Genomic DNA, 19,539 nt, shown 5'->3' with positions numbered 1-19,539 from the left:
GATGCATCAAGATATAGCGCAAGGCCATAAACTTGGCTTCATGGACCTAATATTAAGTCCAAATTTTCTTTATTTTACAGATCATGCTGGTTTACTACGCAATAAAAATGAGAAAGGCCTTTACAAACCGGCAGAAAACAGAAGTCTATTTGCTGCTCTGGTAGCTGGTCAGTCCCTCGACACCTCTGCTGCTGGGGGACTTTTCTGCTTCTGAAATCTCGCAGATTAGTAATAAATGAGATGGATGACACGGAGCAGTTGCAGAAACGTGCTGAACACTACGAATACCAGAGAGCGGCACGCACAACCCTCCCAGCTCCTTCACACGTACCTTAATGAAAGCAAACAAATTCCTGTAATGACGGCAGGAGGATGGAAAATAAACACCTTCCTTTTACAGTATCAACAGGAAATTAAACTAATAACTTGGAGAATCATGCTAATCCACCAACGCACCAAAACACACTTGGAATCCTTAGCAGATCAGGAGCTCCACTGGAGTCACAGAGTCACATACGCGCACAACATGAGCACGTGTTGTCACGCGTTGTCACACGTTGTCACACAGTACTGCACCGGGTCCAGTCAGAGTCGTAGAACCACCCAATTCAGAAGGGGATATTTCAGACAGATGGAGAAGTGTACAAGTACAAGACGTTGTCATCTTCCCAATCGACTTCCAACAGCTTCTTGTGTGCAGCCCCAAAATGAACCTCCAAACAAAAGCAGGAGCCTACACGTTTCTTCTCTTAGTTTTGTGTACTAACAGCTGCCCAAACCCCTGAGGTTTGTCCGAATCACCGTCCCTTTCTCTGATTTCCTACCCGCAAACGCCGCCGCTGGGACTCCAACATGGGGTCTGTGGATGAACCAGCGGGACACTCCGACCAGCCAAACCCAACACAAGCTTTCAGATTTGGACCAAACAGAATCGGGACTGTTCCACCCAGAAAAAGATGATTACGAATCCGTGGAGCTCCATGTGCTGAGCCAAGCTGCTGTGATTTGAGCAGCGGGAAGAGGGTTTGTGGTCAGCAGACGCACCGAGCAGGCTGGAAGGCGGCAGAGAAACGGCGCCGTGGTGGTACAAGAAAACTTGCCCTTTCCATGGGGTCCAGCTCAGACCCTCCGCTGGTGTTTCAAAGAGTCATGAAGTGTTCAAGCAGATACATGAATGTAATGTCAGAGCTACAAGAGAGCATATGAACACAAAGGATTATTATAGTCAAGAGGAGATGGAAGGGTAATGAATGAGACAAAGATACCACAAAGGTCTAAACTATTTGTAAAATATGATGCTTTCAGTCCTTTCCTAACTGGAAAAAGGTCTATGGATGTGGTTAATATTACCGGTCTCTACTAAGGAAGCCACACGAAACAAAGTCAGTCCCTGCAAGTAACTCAAAAACATAATAGAAGGAAGAGGAAACTGGACGAGCGTGAGGATCACGTGGGAACACTCAGGAAGAGCAGGATCGAACCGGCTCTGCGTTACACAAGAAATCAAACAAGTGCAGACACGCTGGGAGAGGCTCAAATAGCCCTGATGTATTTTGTGTTCTTTCGGTGGCAGGAAGGTTGGGGGTTCCCCACCACCCTTTGCTGCGCCACCGGGAAACCGCAAGTCCATCTGCAGAACACAGCGAGCTCCGTGAGCCGTGGGGTCGGCTGCAGGGAAGCACTGACAGCTGGAACTAAAAGGACAAAGGTTTGAAGACGCTAGGCTGAAACGGGTTGCATTTTGAAAGTGCTTTTGCAATCCGCCACTGAATCTTGCAATTGTTTCAGCAGCTAGGCTGGTAAAGCACAATACGCCGTTCTACAGAAGCGAAGGAAATGCCGATGGACAAACAGATGGGAGGTCTGAGCGTCCAGCTGCACCGTCCTGCAAACTGAGGACGCTTGTGAGGAGGAAAGTGTTCCACAAAGTGCACTAAATCCCCCGAATCCCTCCAAGGTCCCACCACGAGCCTCCTGAAGAACCGGCTCTGAACTGCACAGCTCCTCTCATTTCCACTGAAATGCTGCGTTAGGTTTGCGCACTTTAAGGCAAAACTTCAGCAGTTCGTAGTGACGGGACACACGCTGAACAGCTGAACGCGGCACCGGAACTTTACAACTATCTTCGTGTCCTTTCATTCCCTTATCTGCCCGATTCCCCGGCACCTCCCGAGCTGCGCTGCGGCCCCCGGGGCTCCGAGCACCGCGGGTCCTGCCGCCGCTCGGGGTTTCGCCCTCTCTCCTTTTCAATTTCTCCTTTCACCAGAGGGCAAGGAACAGCAAAGCTACACAGTGCTTTATATCAAGTACAAATTCTTTTTGAGGGTTTTTCTCAGTGCAAAGGCGGCCCATCGTTTTTAAAGATGGGCACGGAGAGGCGTCACATTGGGCACGAAGCGAGCTTCCCAGAGCTGTTACCAGCAGAAATGCAGTGTCAGGCTCTTAAACGTTAGACTCCGAGTGCTTCTGGAAGTGCAACTACTTTAAAGGTGATCAAACCACAATCCCGGTAGATAAATAAAACAGTTTTAAAATAGGCACGAACTGTGAAAAACACAAATCAGTTTGCTGCACAAGTTTGTGATTTTTCCTGACGTATTCTCTCAACATTCAGAATTTTAGCGTAATGTTCTTTAAAATCACTGTAACACTTCCACTGTGCAGAAGCCACAATGCAAAGTGGAACTGAAACACACTCTGCTCAAAACTCCTCCAAAACTAGAGGGTATTTGTAAAACAGAGAGATCCTTTGCAGAACAGAGAGATGTCTCTGTCCGCGTGAAATCCAATCCGGCCCTGGTTCGGCCTGAAGTGGCTGCTATAACAAACAAACGGTGACGCGCATACAGAAGCTCGTTCAAAGCGTTTTCTTACAGATTTTTGCACCAATGGACCTTAAAAGCCCCACTGAACTTTATTTAAAGTCCTTACCAGTTAACTTCTTCACAGGTTGGAGCCGAACACTGATAGACTGATGTGTGAGTAAGGGGGAGGATGGAAGGGAGCGGGACATGCCCTCCATAATCCGAATGTGCTGCATACCTTCGGTCACTGGGAGTGGCGGAATTGCGTAGTCTGGTTCAAAAGCACAGTCGTTCTCTGTGGAGGTGCCTGGCGGGAGAGAAAATCAAAGGAACGGGTTAGGATCCGAGGGAATCCCCTGGGTTACCAATCCCGCTCGCTGCAGGGACGTTCTCCTGTTTCCCTTGAAAAGTTCCATCCCTGGGACATCACCCCAGGGTAGATACCTCTTTGGATTATGAGCAGCACAACCACAAAGACGTTATTCTGATATTTCTGACGTTCAGAATCCTGGAGTCACCACTTTTAAATATAATTCAGACAAAGCAATTATCCTTGTTCGCACGTTTCGATCGTGGACGCCTTCCTGTGTAACCTCAGCTGGGTGTTCCTGCCCAAATGACGAGCTCATGAGCAGGAGAACCTCTCTGACCTACTGACCACCCCCTTCTAACCCACCCCAGGTACCATTGGCTTCCTGGCCACAAGGGCCCAGTGCTGGCTCATGGTCACCCTGCTGTCCCCAGGACCCCCAGGTCCCTTTCCCCTACACTGCTCTCTAATAGGTCATTCCCCAACTTACACTGGAACCTGGGGCTGTTCCTGCCCAGATGCAAGACTCCACACTACAGGCCCCAGCACTGCCCCTGAGGCACTGCACTGGGTACAGGCCTCAACTGGACTCTGCCCATTGACCACGACTCTCTGGCTTCTTCCCTTCAGCCAGTTCACAGTCACCTCACTCCCCGCTCATCCAGACCGCACTCCCTCAGTTCAGCTGTGAGGATGCTGTGGAGACTGTGTCAAATGGCTCACTCAAGTCAAGGGAGATCACGTCCACCGCTCTGCCATCATCCATCCATCTTGGTATGTCCTCATAACAGTCAATGAGGTTGGCCAAGCACGACTTCCCCTTGGTGAAGCCATGTTGACTGCCCCTAATGACCCTCTTCTCCCTGATGTGCCTTGAGATGGCACCAAGGAGAAGTCGTTCCATCAGTTTCCCAGGATGGAGGTGAGGCTGACCGGTCTGGAGTTCCCCGGGTCCTCCTTCCTGCCCTTTCTGAAGCCTGCAGTGCCATTTGCTGTCCTCCAGTCCTCGGGCACCTCTCCCGTTTCCCAAGGCACTGTGGAAAGCCTGTGTCTACGGCTGCATCCATTGACACAAATGGAAATATTTAGTGCAGAAGCTTGTTTCTCCAAAAGTCTGAAGTATTTTTTAACCCGTTTCCCCCTCCTGTGCTGAAAATTCTTGCTGTAACAGCGACTGCAATTCCTAGAGTTGTACTCATTGAGGCAGAAACACAGAGGTTGGTCATTCCTTGGCAAGTTAATATTTGGACAAAGAAAGCCCATGTCCTCAGCCCAGAATCAGTGCTTTTCCCCAGCAGCTGAGACGCTGGGTAAAGAGGCTGAACTGTAACCTGGGAGGAATGAGCGTCTGGGTCTCCTGCTGGAGCCGCTGCCTCTGCTGACCCCCAAGCAGCGACAAAGCCCGAGGAAGGACAGAGCACGGCGGGGCCCGTCGGCACGAACGCGGGCGAGGCTCCGGCTCCGGAGAACGGCACAACGGCAACTTTATCCCCGCTAACGGCGGCTGGAGAAAAGCACCATTCATTCTGCGTTCCCCGAGCACAGAAGCGCTACTTGTGCGCGAGCTGCCGTGGGGTGCGCAGTCAGAAACTCCCTTCTTCCTTCCTAACTTTGTGTTAACGCTCTATTTTAACAGAAGAAAATTTAAAATAAAAATAATAATAAAAATGCCCCACGTTAACAGAGCAGTTTCAGCTGTTGATGTTTCACAGGGTTTTAACCCTCAATTCTGATCTCCCTAATTCCAATCCCAGGCTTCAATCACTTGCAGTAATTTTGCCTGGAATAGTGCCAAAAAAGAACAATGCTCTGGAGAAAAATGTCTCCATAATAAGTCATTAGGACACCATGGCAACAACAGACTTGAGCCTAAATGAAAGGCAAATTATCGCTGCAATCTGAAAGCGAAAATAAGTCACGGCACGCAGCGGCTCCCGGAGCCGTGCTCCCGAGCTGCTCTCCGGAGCTGAGGGCTCCAGCGCGTCCCAGCCCTCGCAAACGAGGAAATGCTCAGAACTTTCTGCTACTTCAAAGGACACACAAGCCAGCGCAGATCTAGAGCTGCTGCTGTCGGCGGCAGGACTCCCCCGTGCACGCTCCGGTGGGGGCTTTACCCACCAAGGTACTGTGAGCTATGGATATTCAAGAAAGGGGTTTGAAAAAAACCTATTTTTACTACTTTTTTCAAAGGACCTTTTGCCCTGTTCTTGCAGGGTCAATCAAAACAAAGCAAAGACATGGCAAGCGGTTGTTGAGCCACAGGAAGACGCAGGTTCCCTCTGTGTTCAGTTTTGGGTGCTCATCATAAGGACATTGAGGTGCTGGAGCGAGTGGAGAGAAGGGAACGGAGCTGGTGAGGGGCTGGAGCACAAGTGTGATGGAGCGGCTGAGGGACCTGGGGGGTTCAGCTGGAGAACAGGAGCTGAGGGGAGACCTTCTGATCTCTGAACTGCCTGAAAGGAGCTTGGAGCCAGGGGGGTCGGGCTCTGCTCCCCAGGAACAAGCGCCAGGAGCAGAGGAAACGGCCTCAAGTTGCGCCAGGGGAGGTTGAGGTTGGATGTGGGAACAATTTCTTCCCCAAAGGGCTGTGGGGCATTGAACAGGCTGCCCAGGGCAGTGCTGGAGTCACCAGCCCTGGAGCGCTGGACAGACAGACATGAGGTTCTCAGGACATGGGGCAGTGCCAGGGGTGGGGGAACAGTTGGACTCCATGATCCTGAGGGGCTTTTCCAACCAAAAGGATTCTGTGATGCTGTCCTGGGGGAAGGACAACCTGCTGACTGGGAAGCAGTCAGGTTCTCCCCTTTGCAATCAGTCCCCGCGTGCCAGGGCGCACTGAGTTGTGCTAAGGATTCCTTACACCACAGCTCCAACAGCCGTCCCTCCGTCTGCAAAACGGAGATGCCATAAACCCTCTGGGTACATCCGCGCTGCGACGTGATTCAGTCTAAGCTCCACCAAACTACACAAAAACAGTCTGGTTTGTGACTATTAGTAGGTAGGGGGACAACAGCTATGGTTACAAAACCCCAGAAGATTACAGAGTCTAATGAAAAAACACAAAATGTTGATATAAAAAGGTGAACAGATGAGAAACGAGTCACCAAGGCAGAACAAGACTCAGGTTTACCTTGCCCAGATCGGCTCTGACGGGCGTCTACACTTGCCTGTCTTCGGTCTGGCGGCTCCTCGCTCCCTCCATCTGCACGAGAACCAAAACAGCACAAGTAGAACATCACAGCGGACACGTCAGGCAGATGCAGCTGCTCCTTGAGCCCCATCACCCGCAGAGCACAAGGTCCCCACGCCGCGCGAGAGCGGGCAGAGCGCCGCCGCCTTCGCCAATAAATCCGGGTGGTCCTCGGGATGCAAACGGCCTGTTAACTTCTACCGACCCCACAGGCAACAGAATGAAGCAGTAAGCAAACTGAGCACCTTCAATTAGTTCCTTCACTTTGGACTGTTATATCAAAATATTAAAAATATTCAGCATATAGAAGTGATCAAGCTTAAAAAATATATATATATATATATATATATATATTCTTTGAAATTGTCTCCCTTTAAACTGTCATCTACAAAAGTCAGAAGGCTGGGAAGGACAAAACCACTCTCGTTACATCCTCTTGAAACTGTTCAGGAAAGCAGCTCCAGCTCACAAATACCCAATCTATCTGGATAACGTGGAGTGGGACATTGTGTGCAATATCATACAATTAATTACATGCTGGTCCTCATCGATCCTCTGACCAGATTAGAAACAATAGATCTCACATCGATAGAGATGCTTGAGTACGAGCCGCGAGCTCTGCAGACTGGGAAACAGCAAACCCAGCATCCACAGTGCAGGATGCACTTCAGAGGTTATTACACCCCATGGAGGGAGGAAGAGAGGCTTTTTAACCTTTAGAAATAGTCTCGAAATAACTGAATTCTTAAATAGCTGTTTAAAACCTCTATAGCTGATTTTAGCATTTCTACTTTCTGATTACACTAAAAGCAGCTGCGCTCTGATATGTTCGTATCTATATCTATATATCCCCAAAGCTGCTTGTTGGGCGGGCCTGTTATGCCATCAAATAACTCAATTTATCATCTGTGTTACGTGCGAGTCCCATCTGCTGGTCTGGTTTGAAAGGTGAGTTGTGAGTTAGAGCACAACAGCACAACTGATACAGCGACTGAACACTCCAGTGCGTTCCCACCCCCAAAAAGCAGGATAAGCCCAGGATAAGAGGGGTTTGGTCCCTCTTCCGTTGGCTTTCCAGCCCTCGGTTGCCCCGAATCAACATTCAGGCACCTCGGATGGAGCCAGAAATGCTGTTTTCTGTCACACCTTTGCATTTTTCCTGCTCAGCCAACAGCTGCACCAAGAGTTCAGCACCCCAAAGCCAGCAAAAGCAATGGAGAAATTCCCTACTCCGAACCAGCTGGTGCTTTGAGAACAAGTGTTAGCCAAGGCAGTAGAGCTGATGGCCGGCAGACCCGCTGGCCCTCAAACACTCAACGGGGGGAGGCAAAGGGGGGGATGCAAACTGGCGGAGCTCATCGCCAAAGCCGTTCGGTTGGGGAACTGAACCGCTGCACCGGATTCGGCGGCTGGGAGAGATTTCTCAAGTACTTTTTGCAAGTTACACAATATATATAGACGGGGAGAGAAAGATGCCAATAAATTAACTTCCTGAACGCATTTAGGAGGGTGGGGAAGGAGAAGCGCACCGCGCTGCCTCGGCCCGTGCCACGGCTCTGCGGGGACGCAGCTGCGCTCACCCGTTGACTGCACCAAACCCAGCAGCAAAGGCGGCAGCTTGGGGACAACACGGCAGAACCTCCCGGGGACTCTCCAACCATCCCATGGCTTGTGAAGAGGAATATTCTGCGAGCGAGCACAGCCCGTCAGCCTCACAAGGGCGCAGAAATGTGTGTGTGTGTGTGTGTGTGTGCACCATGGGCAAACCCACGGGGCCACCGCGTCACCAAGAGCCCAGTGGAGGGAAGGGCTGGTACCTGCGGAATTTGAGAGGCGTGGTGCACAGGCGGAGGAGCGCAGGAGATGGGAACAGCCCGCGGCTGAACAGCTCAACGACTGAGCTATTTAATTCTTTTCCTCTCTTTGCTATCAATCACAATTCTGAGCACACTCCTTTCCCTGCACTGGAGGAGCAAGGTTACGAGGGAACAATACCACCCATAATTAAAGGGTTATCTTAATATACATGCAAAAAAGGGGCAAATTACAGTTACTAAGGGAACATTCATTCTCAGGTTTTGAACTTCTGAGTGCTCACATTTTCAGTATCAATAGCGTTCACCCTGTGTACCCATCGGACTCCGCCGTTCCAACAACGTTATTCTAGTTGTTATGATTATTGGGCAGCTGTTAGGATTCACGACAGCGTTCTCTATTCTTTACAGGCATGACCTATTTGGACAGTAGTTTGCAGACCGTGTCACCCATGAAGTGCAATTGGCTCAGTCGCTGTAACGATTGTCACCGCCGTGAAACCCCCAGTCACTGACAAAGCCTCGGATGGGCATCTAAGAGAGGTCACCCAAAGTAAACCAGTTGTGAACCATTGCTAGAAACACCGAGATCTGTGTTCATTTAACTAAAGAGCGGGACAGATAAACTCGGTTAAGGAGCTTCTACAGAAGTCGCCACGAGAAGCAGAAAACAGTTATTTTTTTGCAAATGCCAGAGGGAAGTGAATGACACGGTAAAGCACGGGCTCGATAATGGGTATTTTCTTCTGTTTAGCAATGAGAGGGAGGAAAACTTTTGCACTTTTTTTAATTTCTAAATATCTCAACGTGAAGGAAGTCCATGAAGATTTAGGCGTCATTTTAATTCAGAAAGACGCTGTCGCATCAGCACGGACCATCCCTCAACTGGGACGTCAGACAGACGGGCTCAGAAACCACAGCGGGTTGTCCGAACGGGGCCTGAGCTGACGAGCACACAGCAAACAGCAGCAGCTATTAATTCTTTCTCTCAATTACAAAGGGATTAAATTATCTCCACGCAATCATGTTTAATAACAGCTTCAGAAAACAATCTTTCCTACTATAAACGGGCTGAGAAACGCCTGCTTCTCGTGGTCCCCTCCTCTGCCTTCCACCCGTTCTCCATTTAAGAGCAATGACACGACAAATCCTCTCCGGTGCACAGATCCGTGTTCTCCGGACGGGGGAGAGGAAAATCCCAGGGGCTCCAGCAATCCTACCAAATCCGCCGCACAAAGCGCCGCACCGCAATTCATAAGATGGGTCTGCAAATCCCAGCAAGATGCATCTGCAACACCAGGACGGGCTGTCAGCAAAGACGACGGCGGCCCCGGCATCGCCAGGTGCTCGCAGCGCTGCACGGACAACAGGTTTTAAATTAAAAAGCACCAGCAGCCCAACGTGCCTCTGTTTAATTAAAACAGCGTCTAAAACACACAACGCGACTGAACGCCTCCCCGGCTCCTGCATCTGACAAAGCAATTTTTAAGGCAGAAAAATAAAAGGGTGGGTCAGCTGCTTTACGCATGCTGGGAAATCTGCTGCAAGAACCCACTGCATTGGATGTGCCGCTGCTCTAACGGCGGCTGGCAGAGCACGGAACAGCCTCTAAATCAACACTTTAAACCCGCATCGCATCAAAACGGCATTTGGAAAAGGCGAAAGACTCACACAAAGCCGGCGCAGCAGCTGAGAAGCGCTCTGATCCCAGCCCAGCTCCGCGCACGGCGTCACGGACGGCGATGCGGCTCCCGACTGAGCGCAGAATCAATCCATCCAACCCGACGCCCGGGGGCGGGAGATGCCGGAGCGGCGTGTGTGGCCGGAGGGGTCCCGGGGGCTGACGGCACCGGCGGCCGCGGCCCCGCTACCCGCAGCGGCTCAGCCGGGAGCTGCCAGCGCTGGCGGCAGCGATCCCGAGGTCCCCGGGGACTCGAGGGACACGTGCCAGCCCAGCCGCAAAGAGGCAAAACCGACCCAAAGGAGCAACAGGGGAGGGGACGAGGAGTCTGGCGCTGAGAGCTGTTCCACTCAAAGATTCTTCCCGATTATTTAGTTTGTGAAGAAGTACATTTCCAAAAGAACTGGGCTTGTTCCGAACCTCCAAGTTCCGCTCGCTGTCAGGGAGGCTGGGGCTCAGTCACATCAGTGCTTCTGAAAACTCAGCCACGGGAGCCGTCCAAGTTCAGCGCGTTTTAGCTGAGTAATTCTGTCTAGATTTACTGTTCAAGTCCTCAGTACTTGTCCTTAAAAGTGTTCTGATGAATAATCTTTCACCTGGTTGCTAAAAGGGACAGAAGTAGCCTCACTTGTTCATTATTTTAATCAATTATATAAATGTAAAGCTGGGCTTTTTGGAAACTACATAAAAGTTAATGGGGCAGCGCAGGCAGCAATCAGCTGAATGGCATGTTTACTGCCCCGAATCACCAAGGTGCTAATCTGCGGCAATCTACGTGCATCAGCTTATAATTGTTTCTCTGCGCTGATGTGCCAGGCTCCTGCGGGGCCACAGAGTCCCCGGAGCGGACAGAGCCACGGCTACAGCCGCCACGGCTACAGCCGCCAGACGGGGGACAGCGAGCAGCGTCCGGCCCTCCCGACGCGGCTGTGGGGAACCACAAACCCGGACACAACAGGTGGAGTTTCCTCCTCTCGGCAAAGGAACCGCGAGGGAAAGCTGATCAGAGTCAGAAATAACTTCACCCACCGGGATTCATGTAAGTACTACCTATTTTACAAGACAAGACAATCAATAGGATTACTAATGGGATGTAATACTGATTGGATGAAATATGTTTTTTCTCACAATCTGCAAGCAAATATTTAAAACGGTATTTTCTTAATAGCTTTGGGAGCAACTTAAAATGCATCCTCATACGCAAGATGGAAACACAGTCAACGAGAAGAGATTTATTTCAGACAAAGTATCCGCTTCGCTATCTCAGAGCAAAACACCATTACCGCACCATTTCGCACTTCAGTCCTAACTTCCACTTCTGCTCTGAGAGCGGCTGAAGATCGCTGGTTAACGGAGCGCGGCAGCCAGACGACGAGCGCGGCCACCGGGACACGAGGTGAATCCGCCCCAGCCTGTCAACCTGGAAATTCTTCTCCCCCGAGCTTCTCTTTCTTAGAAGAGAAGGAGGGAAAAGCCTTTGTTGTGTGGGGCCTGGGTGGCTGGTGAAAGGGGCCGGCGACGAGCGACCCCCCAGTTCCCTCCCTGTCACCACCGGCTCCAGGCGCCTTCGCTCCCCACCTCTAATTCTAAACCACTTGTGTAATACGACTGTCTGGGACCTTCGGGAACCACAAGCATTTTCAGCTTCAAATAAAAAGCATTGACAGATATACTAATCATTCCAATTGACTGAATATGTTAAAATGTAATTAACTGAAAACAATTAACACTACAGACAACATATGTTCTTCCTAACGGTTACAAGAGTTACCTAGTTTGTAGGGCAAGTTTTGTCTTTGCATTTGTGTGCGTTCCTCTAATTTAAAGTTCAAATAACATTTTTAGAGCAGCTCAGTGGTCGTCTGTACTAAAATTAGCTGAGAAATTGGTACGAGTGACTGAAGCTCCAAGGAGGTCACTGGGATGGCAGGCTGCCGCAGCGCCGAGCCGGAGCACAGCCAACAGAGGCGCTTAGCACCGATTCAAAGCCCCATTGCCCAGGAAAAAGGCTCCAAAAGAACACCAGACCCATAACGGACACATTTAAAGTCTCATCCGGGCCTTGGCTGAACCCACTGGAAGGCAAATGCCATCCAGGCTCTTCCCTAGGAATTAATAAAATGGCAGAGCAGTGGACATGATCTACCTTGAACTGAGTAAGGCATCTGACACAGTGTCCCACAGCATCCTCACAGGAACAGCCCCACGTTCCAGTGTAAGTTGGGGAATGACCTATTAGAGAGCAGCGTAGGGGAAAGGGACCTGGGGGTGCTGGGGACAGCAGGGTGACCATGAGCCAGCACTGGGCCCTTGTGGCCAGGAAGCCAATGGTCCCTGGGGTGGGTTAGAAGGGGGTGGTCAGTAGGTCACAGAGGTTCTCCTGCCCCTCCTGTTTCCCATCTTGCCTGTGCCCAGGCCCAGCGGTGACTCTATATTCAGTTCACCTGCCTTGGCTATCACCACTTCATCAGCCGTTCTGTCTCCCCCTTGCTGCCCCACCACCCGGATGAAGTGTAAATTATGTGCTAAACAAAATTGTTTACACTTATCTTTGTTTTGCTTGGCAATTTAAAACTGAGACTGTTGAGCATTTAATTTAATGAGGCCAAGTTTTGCATAGCATTACATTATGTAAAATAATGACACTTTAAAAATTACTGCTATACAGAAGATTATGGAGAAACCTGTTAGCGCTTAAATTATTCTATTTATGTAGACGAACTTTGAAGTTTATTAATGAAAGTTTGCAGTGAAACAGCTGTTGTGCTGATTAAATAAATTATGACTAAGTTCTCGTGGTGGCTTCCTGGAGCAGGCAGCTATTAAAAACCAGACAGATTAATTGTATAAAACTCACCGAATGCAGCAAGATGCACAAACACGTGAGATGAGCAGAATTTACACCCGTTAGTTTAAGTTCAGGCTTAAAAAAGATACTATTTGTTCAGAGATGCAGATGAAAAATGCTGAAGCATTCCTAACAGCACAGCCTGTCCTACAGTGACCTATAGATCTGGGGTAGAGAGCGCTGAGTGATGCGCGTGTGGCTTATTGGACGATTTCAATCACAAAACCCGTCCTTGAGGAAGAGAAAGGAGAGGCACCTGCAGCCCCGCCCCAGCTCGCCGGCGGAGGGATCCGCGGTACAAAGTAGAAACCCAGCCGTCCCAGTTTCTCCGTCCTGCTCCAGAAAGGCCCAGGCGGGGCCAGGTGCCCGCGTGAGCTCCGAGGAGCTGCCAGGGCAGCACGACACCTGGAAGCGCCTCCAGGCGGGCTAACGCACACGTGAGCCCCGCCTGGTCCCCAGGGGGAAACAAGGCTTGATCCAGCAGTGACAAACTTGAAAGGCTTCCAGCAAAGATGTAGCACAAGTAGGAAGGAGGGAAACTCAACCTGAATACTAACGACCAAGTCATATGTCAAAGTATTTCGTTTTACGGACAGGTACAAATTCACCTGATTATCTAATTCTTTTCAGGCTTTGGCAGATCCAGCTTTTTTAAAAGAAAGAATGCAGAATAACTCAAGTGCTTTGTGCATTGTAATAGAAACATTAGGAAACCCTGTACTCCGTTTTCCCAGATCTACAGAGGGCTGCAAAGCTCATGCAAATACATACCTGGGGCTTGGGAGGCGATTTTGAAGCCCCTCGGAAGCACAGGAGCCTCCAGGCCTGCAAGCAGCACCTCAGGATTAGACATCTTCCGTCTTTCCTCAGGCAACTCAGTGATAATTTTAATATAGATATATATACAGGCACGTGTATGTGTATATATACAGACACATATTGCTGGTTTTCTACTTGAGAATTATTTCTCTCAAAGTGAGATTCCTGTTAACGCTACAATCCAGGAAGGCCCAGGAGATGACCCCGCAGGGTCTGGATTAAGCATTGACAAAGCTGAATTCAGTCAGGGACAAGAGAAAAGGGGCTCAAAGGGGAAATGGGGGGATAGCAAAGCAGTAGCAGACCATCCCTGGTGGTGCAGAAGAGCAGCACCAGCAGCACTCATCCGGCTGTTCCTGCTCCGGGGATGGGACTGGCTGAGCCTTCCAGGACCCTGCAGCCCCGTCACCGGGGATCCTGTGACACACACGACTCACCTTTTCCTTTCAGCTTTGGGGAAAAAGGGAAACTTCACACTACTGAAGCTGCGACAAAACGGACTTAAAAGGCACCAAAGCAGACAGAGCTTTCCTGGACAACTGCCATTCCCCCTCATCTTTTTATGGATCAAATCAATACAGAAACACATTCCAAAGGTAAATCTACACAGCAGAAAGAAACACAAAGGATTTCACAAAGGCACTGAAGCAACAGGAAGAAAACAGTCTGCAATGCGCCCGAGTTGCCATCGGCCTCGGGCAGCGAGCCGCGTTCCATCAGAAACGACTCAGCTGTGCTCCAGGAAAACTTCTGATTTCAAAGGAGATGGTTTGGTTCCCATGGTGTCACCGTGTGTCACCCACTGACCAAGAGCAGGAGCACAGGCAGCTGTGTGTGCACTGAGAGGGTTTCACGGGTGCTGATGTCGGGGGATCCAGGTGCCAGCCCCGCGCTGCTCCGGAAACATCTCCAAGCTTAAGCTACGTTTTGATTAACTCGCAGAACACAAAAAGCTCTACGCTACCCAGCGTACGCGCAAGAGAACCTACACAAATAGCAGCAAAACTCTGTGCTCAAACAGAATTAAATCACTGACCACCATAGATCATAACTCTGGTATGCACAGACATCTGTGCTGCGAGAAAAGAGCCAGACTTGCCTGCTAGTGGAATATGTACTTGAATTTTAAGAACTTCAGTATTAGAACACCATGGGATGGATCAGGGATTTACTCCTTTTCATCATTTTCATTATTTGGGACCACTGCTGTTCTTAAGTGAAAAGACGGTTGCAAGACTCGAAGCTATTGGGAAAAAATACCCAACTGACGCAAGCAGGTTTTTGCCGGAGGGCAGATAAAATACGTATAAGTTCTACTGAGTTCATTGATTTATTTTTGTCATGACCACCTCACTGCATTTTTGTTTGGTCTGTTATCAAACACAATTGTACGTTAAGATTCGCTCTAAAAATTAAGTCTTAGCAAAGATCAGAGGCGAGGAAACGGCCTCAGGTTGCCCAGGGGAGGTTGAGGTTGGATCTGGGAACAATTTCTTCCCCAAAGGGCTGTGGGGCATTGGAACAGGCTGCCCAGGGCAGTGCTGGAGTCACCAGCCCTGGAAGGCTGGACAGACGGACATGAGGTTCTCAGGACATGGGGCGGTGCTGGGCTGGGGAACAGTTGGACTCCATGATCTTAAAGGTCTTTTCCAACCAAAATGATTCTACAGTTCTATAATCCTCATTACAACCCTTCACTAGCACCCAACACATCCTTTGATAATAGTCTCATGAAGCCACAATCATCACAGAAACACAGAACAATGAAGACTTCCATCATGAACCCAGCTCGTCACGTTCAAGTGGGGGGGAATCGTCCTTCAGGGCACAGGACAGAGCACCCGGGGTGACAGAAACCCGAGGGCCCCGCCAGGAGAGACTGTCCCAAGGGGAAAAGCGGCCCAGGGCGGTTAAAGCACCGAACCAGCAGCTACAGGTTCATCTCTGCCCCGGGCTCTGTTACTGTGCGGTCATTCCGTAACCGCTCCGCTGGAGCCACAGCCAGGATCCATTTCGGAATAGCAGAACTTTCCCTTTGCAGTAGTAACTGCAGCTTGTTTGTAAATTTACTTAAATTAAGTCTGCTTCCCTTTCTTCCATCCCAATAACAGCTGCCCAACAACCAGTCAAAATCATTGTATTTTGCTTAATTTCTATTCAATAGAAATAAGTTAATTGCAGCCAGCTCTTCAGCTGCAATTTCCCCGCGCTACCACACCCCAGCAGCCCGCCTGCAGCCGCGTCGCCCAGCCCCAGCTGGCTCGCGCTCCTCTGCCGGCCCCTCAGAGCTCAACAGCAGCTCAGGAGCCGCACGGGGCTCATTTTCATCACGGGAAATGCACCTGCGCGGGCGGGACCGTTACCTGACTTTCCAAGTCTATTGCTGGATTTCATTGAGCAAGATCATTTTCCTTCAAACTTCTTTTTTTTTAAACTCCCGGAAGATCTGGAGCCGTTTCTGTTTGTTCTGCCCGTGTAGCCCCGGTAACACGTCCGGTACAGCGCGGCCCCGCAGAGCACGCCGCGCTTGGGCCACCACGCCGCTGGGAACTAAGATGAGAAATTCCAGGGTATTTTCAGATAAGAAGAAACGGGAGGTTTACCGATCAGAAGGAGATGTCTAACGGAAACCATTATTATCATTATCAAACTTCATGTTAGTTCTTCATTAAACAAAACTGCCTCGCTGTTCCCATTCCCTCAGAGGGAGCCAGATCAACTCATTGCTGCTGCACTTGGTCATGGAAACAATTCACCTCCCTCTGGTTATAGAGCTGAGATCTGGAACAGAAGAGATGACTAAGGGAAGGCAGATTCCTAAGGACGGTGGGATACACCTCCCGACCTACTCTCGCTACTACTGGAAACTATTTTTAGCACCTATAGATCTGCTGCATGATTCTAATTTTAAGCCGAGTAAGCGGCATCTGAAAAATATGATGATTTAGGCATCGAGAGGAAGCAACGATGACTCTGTTCTTATTGAAAACGCTTAATTGAACCAAGAAACACACACTACCGAGCATTATTCAATTCAAACACGGGGTTTTCTTCCTTGAGCTGCAGTTTACACAGCAATAAGTAAGGGGTGGGGAGCGGGTATGCAGGATGAATGGACCACACCGAACAGACCTGAGCGAATAAATAGGTGATTATACTCCAGTATCGTAACTTCAAATATTAAAGCATGTAATCACCCATTTATAAATAAAACAAACTCCTTAAGTACAATATTATATTAGTCCAAGCACAACACACAACAAATCCTCTTTGAAAAGTGTGTATCCGTAACACAAACAGCTCTCTCGCTGGTAACAATCCAATGTAAGAACAGACCTACCAAGCTGTACAACAGAATTCTGGTTTTCCTTGTTCTCGATAAGTTTCACAGCAATATTACAACTACCACTGCTTAATGATCTAAACAATACAAAGTTTAAGATATAGAAATACACAAGTAGAACATAAAAGTCGGGTTTATCCCAGCCCTCACGTCTCTGTGTCCTCGGGACCCCGTCACAACCCCCACTGCTGCCCTCAGGCTGCAATGGCATCACTTTGTATCTTATTGGGACGAGCTTTCCAGGCCCCTTCAACCCCTGACACTCTGGGATTCTGTACTAATTTAAAGCCTCGTTATTCACAACGCAAAGTAACCGGTGTATCACGCTGATCAATAACATAGGAAGCGTTCATTCCCAGGACTGTGCACGTCTCGGCTGGGACTCCCTGTTCACACACACCACGCCAAAGCGACACCCAGAGAAGGTGGAGGAGGAGGGATGAGGGGCTGGCAGGCTTCGCTTCACATTTGACTGCCATAACGATCCATTTTCTACCTGCAAATCAACAACTGCGCAGCCAGGGCTCCTCCCCACAGACCCGCGATTCCTCCAAGCAAAACCTTTAAAGTAAAATATAAAATAAACCGCCAGTAAACCTTGCCATACAAAACCATTTCAAGCGCATTATTGCGCATCTCCCTTTTCGCCCTCCCCCTTCGCCACCACCATGGTTTCACACGTAAGCTCTAATTTTTCATGTTTTATACGGGAAAAGAGCTGCAAACTCGCTCAATGCAGAAACGTAAGTAAAACTTCAATCAGTGCAGAGCGCATGTGGCGTTTTCGCGCTGCTGGATTTCCTACGGAGCAAACCATCTGTCCGGGGGAAACCCGGGGCTGGCTGCAATATGGACACGCTCTAACTAATGACGTCAAAATAGCAGTTTGGCTTAAGAAGCTTTGGCAATTCATAAACGTCCTTAAGTCCGTCCATTTATCACACGCTCCTCTCTCATCGGGGAAGGTTGTTCATCAAGCAGAGCATGAATTGGGGTTTAATTCTGTTTATTGAGGGAGATGCTAAAATACTTCTAAATCCTTCCCGAAGTTGCCTTGTTCTTTTCCCGCTCCTCCCGCGGCATTTCCACGGCAACGATTCCCTTTTGGAGCACAGAGCGGGCATCGCAGGAGCTGTGCGTGGAACACACCGTCTCAAACGCAGAGGGTCCCTGCCTGTTAGATATCCTGAATTAACAACCCATGGTGCTTACTGATCACGAAAAAACACCCCAAAAATCGCCCCACGTGGCCAGGGACCACAACACAGCTACAGCATTTCCAAAGAACTCTTTTCCTGCACAAGTATGTCTGTTTCTATGACTGCCGTGCTTAGAAGCCTGAACTGAAATGAAGGTTCTACTGGGGTGGCAGCTTGTGCAAAACACAGTGAGGAAAATACCCTGTCGTGATCAATCTAGCAGCTCAAGTCGTACTCCTGCAAGACGCGCCGTCAGCATCGCTCCCGGCGCTTCGGGCACAAGGACGAGCGGGGTTTCCTCCTGGCACAGACGGGACTTCTTGAGACATCACAGAAACAGACTTTTTGTTTGCCTTATTTTTTGAGGAACAGGAGCAGACAGGGCTATCCGGCACAGGGAACTGCCCCTTCTCCGGCAGCTCCAAGGTGCACTTCAGCCCCCGCTTGCTGGAGGATGTCGGACAACAGCCGCTCCCTCTGCTGGCTCAGGGAGAACAGCGCAGCGACAGGCTGCATGCATCCCCACTAGTGACACCCCCGAGCTCCACAGCACCTTGTCCCCACTGCCCCATTTTCCACAGCACTCCTTGAACAAACAAGTCTCCACCTTCTTTGCAGCCGCCTTTAAACACTGGAAGTGGGGACAGCTCTCCCCTCCGCCTCCCGTCCCCAGGGCTGAACAAGCACAGTTCTCTCAGCCTTTCCTCGTATTTCTGGAGCTCCTCACAGCATTCCCCGTGCAGCTCCGTTCCAGCTGTTGGCAACGGAACACAAGGAGCAAAGACACTCCGACGTCACGCTTCCCTCTTTCTCCCAGCCTCCTGCCTTCCATCTCCAGTAAGGACCACGAGCAGCTTCCGCAGCGCCAGCCAGCCCCACCAGCCCCTCCGGCTTTCCCGTCTTGCTCACTCCTGCGCAAAACCCGCGCTTACGCAGCACAGGGAATCCCATCCCATCCCATCCCATCCTGCGCTCCCCGGGCACCATCACACTGAACCCACAAGGCACATCTGCGCTCTGTGCGGCGAAGGGGGGGGATTCTGGAGCAGTTGGGAGTGAGAAGAGGCGGCCGATGCCACAGTGTCAGTGGAGCTGCCCAAGCAGAGCCGGGACGGGACACGGCACAACCTGCAGACACCACCACTCCCCGACCCTTCTGCACCTCGAAAATCCACTCCTTGTTTGCAGAACGGACGCCCACATGAGGGACGGCTCTAAAATGGCTTTGTCTTTTCTCTAAACGAAACGCCGGAGGTTTAAGAGCTCGGAACAACACACGAGGACAGCAGAAGGGGACACGGCTGCGTAATGGGAGCAGCATTAGAGCGGAGCAGGAGAATCAGCCCCCGCTATTAGAGGGGACTCCGGTGAATTAATCTCAGCAATCAGATCTGTAGAATCGCTAACGAAGGGGAAGGTTTGAGGAGGATTAGAGCTGATAGAGAAGAACTTGAGAATGGGCTCGCTGACCTAGAGACAAACCTTGGATACAAAGCAGCAAGTAGGAATACATCTGAACCACAAAATGGGG

At 50.1% G+C, this 19,539-nt stretch overlaps 1 protein-coding gene across 7 annotated transcripts in view; it reads right to left on the bottom strand.

Moving 5' to 3' along the window:
* Positions 1 to 19,539, bottom strand: part of TANC2 (tetratricopeptide repeat, ankyrin repeat and coiled-coil containing 2) — a 122,123-nt gene that overhangs the window by 79,783 nt on the left and 22,801 nt on the right. For 3 of the 7 annotated variants that reach the window (XM_065039142.1, XM_065039138.1, XM_065039139.1), the window contains 2 exons: positions 6,245 to 6,316; positions 2,932 to 3,111 (listed from right to left, as the gene is read on the bottom strand). The exons of 1 other annotated variant lie outside the window; for it this stretch is intronic. In XM_065039142.1, coding sequence (XP_064895214.1) covers positions 2,932 to 3,111; positions 6,245 to 6,316 — 252 coding nt within the window. The remainder of the gene's footprint in view (positions 1 to 2,931; positions 3,112 to 6,244; positions 6,317 to 19,539) is intronic. 3 more of the 7 variants (XM_065039140.1, XM_065039144.1, XM_065039141.1) reach the window with 3 other exon arrangements.

Source organism: Columba livia, chromosome 23 (genome assembly GCF_036013475.1).
Source record: "Columba livia isolate bColLiv1 breed racing homer chromosome 23, bColLiv1.pat.W.v2, whole genome shotgun sequence".
NCBI classification, from domain to species: domain Eukaryota; kingdom Metazoa; phylum Chordata; class Aves; order Columbiformes; family Columbidae; genus Columba; species Columba livia.
This window is presented reverse-complemented; position numbering and strand designations above follow the sequence as displayed.